The sequence below is a fragment of the Patagioenas fasciata genome, chromosome 2 (assembly GCF_037038585.1).
Source record: "Patagioenas fasciata isolate bPatFas1 chromosome 2, bPatFas1.hap1, whole genome shotgun sequence".
NCBI classification, from domain to species: Eukaryota; Metazoa; Chordata; class Aves; order Columbiformes; family Columbidae; genus Patagioenas; species Patagioenas fasciata.
The window spans coordinates 26,290,994-26,295,397 of NC_092521.1; the positions used below are offsets into that span (position 1 = coordinate 26,290,994).

At 44.4% G+C, this 4,404-nt stretch overlaps 1 protein-coding gene across 1 annotated transcript in view; it reads left to right on the forward strand.

Annotated features, from left to right (window-relative positions):
• The first annotated feature begins 217 nt into the window (after nucleotides 1-217).
• CDH17 (cadherin 17) overlaps nucleotides 218-4,404 on the forward strand; it is a 29,908-nt gene continuing 25,721 nt past the window's right edge. Inside the window, exons 1-2 of the mRNA XM_065831808.2 lie at nucleotides 218-344; nucleotides 3,032-3,101. Coding sequence (XP_065687880.1) covers nucleotides 3,057-3,101 — 45 coding nt within the window. The 5' untranslated portion in view covers nucleotides 218-344; nucleotides 3,032-3,056. The remainder of the gene's footprint in view (nucleotides 345-3,031; nucleotides 3,102-4,404) is intronic.

A 4,404-nucleotide genomic window follows, 5' to 3' on the forward strand; every position in this document is an offset into this window, starting at 1 on the left:
CACTCCCACGTGTGTGCTGGGTGTTCTTTTCTTACAGTCCCACTGAAAAAAAAAAAAAGAATTCAGAAAGAAAATCCAAAAGGACATAAAAATATCAAAGGCTGTAAATGATCTTGGAGCTACATTGCTTCCTTCCATGGCTGCCGTTTCATACCACACCTAGTCATTAAGAATCAATAATTCTCCATGCTGTTAATGTTTGAGCTGCTGAGCCGAGGGCGAGTCTGAGGAACTATAAACTGTGTGGAGAAGCACAGACGGACACGAGCAACCTGCGCAAAGGTGATTCCCACAGCTGAATGAAAGAAGCATTCTTAGAGAAAAATAAGCTTTTCATGTTACAGGTAAGGGATGATCTAACTGTCATTTCATGGGAAGATTTGAAAAGCTGAAGCAAGAGTTTTGCTGAAGACTTTCCTGGCAGTGTTAGGAGCTCAGCTGTCCTTGTAAAATGGATGACTGCTGTGCTAAGGCTTAGTCTGGTTTGTATTTGATTTGGATCAATTTCTTCTGTATTCTCTTTACTGAATTTGAACATCTGAAATCAATCTTTTAAAGAAAATAAATTTTTTTTTTTTCCCCATGGAACCAAATACTTGTGATTGTTACTGATCTTTAACCTCTGAGGATATTCTTTGTTCTCTGAATGTTTATTATTGAAAGTCACTGGGATATTTGTACAATGGTTATCCTAGAGATTTCTGCTGAGGCAGGGGAAACATAAGGGATTATTAGGGATATAGCACTGAGATGAAACTAAGAAACGAAGGGGAAAACATGGCTCCAGTCCTCAGTCAGATCTCAGGCTGCTTTCAGTGGAGCTGATCCTACTCTGATCCTGAAACTGTCCATTTTTGAAGACTTTTGTATGAGTTTATATGTACTGAAACCATTCTGAGTGACAGAGGAGTATGTATTTTGAGGTTTTGAGCCTTGGCAGTGTGATGCTTCATGAGACTTGGTAGCAGCTTCCAGCGAAAAATGGATGGTCAAGGGCTCATCAAGCCATTCAGCATGGCCTTGAAACTGGCTCCACAAATGTCATGATATTAGGAAATGATATTTATATTCAAAGAGAAGGGAACGGCAAAGGCTGTTATCATTAAAACACATAACTTACAAAATTACTGTATTTCTACTGCTGCGTTTTGTAGTTGGATCTGGACAGAGAAACCTGGTCGAGACACAGCGCAGTCACACAGCCACACAAAGGGGTGCATTTTCTGGCATTTTTTGTCCCCTCTGGTAGGGCTGGATGTGTCACTTTCTTAAACTTTCTCCTCACCATAGTAGGTCTTTCCCCCTCTCTTTTTCCTGAATCCATACTGTGGTATCCCCAGACCACCCTGTACCCTTTTTCCTTGTCTCTTGCCAGCCTTCCCCCCCAGGACATGTAGCCGCCTGGTGTCCCTCCACTGCTGTCTGGCCAAGGGGCATGTACGGCCGTGCCTCCCTCAGGGAGCAGCTGCTGGGCATGCATGGCAGCCATACCCTTGGGGAGGGCATACCTTGGGGTCCTCTGTCCCACCGGCCTCCCCAGAATAATACAGAATCAGTTTTCTGAAGTTCCCACGCTGCTACTAAGTATGGCTGAAACTGGCCAATGCGTTCAGAAGAGACCTGGAGGAGGGAAGTGGGGACACTGTTTGACAGATGAAGGAACTGAATGCATATCTGTCGACTATCTAATTGAAATATCAGCAATGGTCTTCATTCAAAGTGTCTTCCCAGGAGGTTCAGAGTGTCTTGCCTACCCCTCTGTCCTGCCTGTGCCAGGCCCCAGCTCCTCTGGCCGCAGGAAGGGCAGTGAGGGACCTGCTCAGTGGGCATTACTGCCAGGCAGCTACGGGGGGTTCACCTTCAGACCTAATTTCCTGACAAATCTAATGATTTTCCTGATCACTTCTGGTTTTAAAGGAGTGTCATTTAATTTTCCTGCATTTAATTTTCCTGCATTTAATTTACCCACGCAGCTAGCTCCAGCCCAAGGAAAGAGCCCAGTATAACTGCACACACAGTAAGACCCTGTTCAGAGCGGGGTTTGCAAGATAAAGTCCTGTGGCACATCCTAAAATGAGTGCTGCAAAGAACAGCAGTGTGGGCAGTGGTTTCTATATTTACAGGTTCACTTTTTGGTTAGCCACTGAAGAAAGAAAAGGAAAGGGAAAGAAAAGGTGTGATGGAAAGCCCAAGCAGGAAGGGATCTGGAGGCAGCAGTGCCTCCACACTGTTGTCTTCTCCTTGGGAGCCTCCATGAGGCACAGCTGTGGTGGCTGAAGGATACTTGTAGGTGTAAGCCACATAACATGAAGCACCACTGAAATGGCAGCACTGTAGGCCAGCTTCGCCTGCCTCCAGAGCAGACCTTGTCCTTTTTGTTAAAATCTAGAAGCAGTGAGAAAGTGGGATTGCATTTTTGAGGAATCCATCTAGTTTCCACGAGGATGCAACGCAACTCATGGCAGTGTATGCTCAGCATTTTTTTGGAATTCGAGGCAGGCAGTGCTCCTTGGACTTGGAAATTTTGTTTCCAGTAGCCATGTTGTTTTAAGGGGTGCAGACACTTCTGGTTCCTCTGCAAGCTGCACTGAACAGCTGCTTTTTGTAAACACAAGGCCTCAGGATGATCTCTACAAGACCATCACCTTCTGGCGGTTATAGTGTTTCCTGTGAACGTGTTTTTGCCTTCTGTAAAGCAGAAATGAAAGTGGGGCTTGCGTGATATAGAATCATTGCAACAATGAGGTTGCATGGCTTGAAGTTTTGTGTCGATTTCAATCTCTGACAGCTGTTTGAGGCTCTCAAAGCACGTGGCACCTCCTGCACCACTGGAGACAGACGGGATGGCATGACCTTTCTGGCCAGCCCAGGGACGCCAGCAGTCTCACCTCCCATGGGCAGAGCTGCTCCTGGTCCTTCAGAGCACACTCCTGGGCTGCTCTCTCTCTACAGCTTCAAGAAAGCTTAGCTGTAGCTTTTATTCACAAGTAGATTGGGCCAGCTCTATGTGACTATTGCCTCTTCTTTTCAGGAGCTGAAGCAAAGCATATTCCAGAATGTTTAAGCTGTGTGGACTTCAGTTTCTCCTTGTCATTCACTGGGTGAGTTACAGCTTTTCCTTCCTTTATCTGGGAACAAACAGCAAAGGTTGCCTGCGAGCCTTGGAGCTCCAGCCCATGCGTGTCCTGGTCTGCAGGTCAGGCTGGCAACGTGTACCAGCAGAGTGGCTGTAACTCTGGGTGTGGGAGCACAGCCCTGACATTTATGTGTGACCTCACAGCCAAAAGTTAGGAAGACATGTCAATCACTGGGGAAAAAAAAACCTTAAAAAAGCCTAAAAGACAATAGTTTATCTATTTTGCTTTTTGTACTTCCTCCTTAGATATCAGTTTTCCCAATAAGTGGATTTAATGCTAGAAAAGATTTAAAAATATTGCAACAAATCATCAAACAATGAAGACATCTGTATTCTGTGTTCTATATTATGATCCATGCCTGTGCTGATATATGAAATGTATTCTAAGACATATAATGGCACGTAGTTCAAACCATGCATATTAATTGTTTATCCTCATTAGTCCATCTGTGTGAATCCCTCTTCAGAGGATTTTCTGGAACTGGAATGTATTAGTTATGTTATCTTATGGACCTCACCTATTATATTCTACAGATTTATTAATATTTGTAAAGGTTACAGTAGTGGTTTCTACTTTACAATTGAAATTAACAGAAAAAATAAAAAATTAAGTTAAATTCAAGTCTATTGAAAAGTGCCTTAGAATATGGAGACTCTGAGGGATGAGATTGATGTGCAGTAGTGAGTCCCTCCATTTTCCTTCCCATTTGAAAACTTGCTGCCTGTAGGGGTGTCAATCCCCACAAAGCCATTCTGCAGGCATTATAGCCCCCTTCAAAGGAGATGCCAGCCGGATACAGACCAAACAGAAAACCCTACTTCCCCTTCAGGCCCCTGAGTAGTGATTCATGCTGTAGACATACGTTTGGAAATATTTATGGTCCACATAAAGTAATTTTAATTGACAGGAAGAGATATCTCTTACTTGCTCCACAGCCTGCACTTTGAACCCGTTGAGTTTTATAGCATCAGCCTTTGTTCTTCCATGGCAAGGAACATGGCCAAGCAAAACCCCTCAAAATGGTCCTGGGAAAAGCCTCCAGGAGCCAGGTTGTGCCCACCAGTGTGACATGGGAACAGCCGTAGCAGGTCAGATTGAGGGTTCTCCTACCTTGTCCCTGGCAGAAGCCAGCAGTCGGCTTTCAGCAAAAATACTAAGGGGTAGCTTTAAAGTACTCTTTGCTGTCATGTGCACCTATTACATGTTTTTTTGGATATTTTTCCACTGTCACTAGTGTTCACTAGCATTCTTCCCTCTCCTTCCCTGG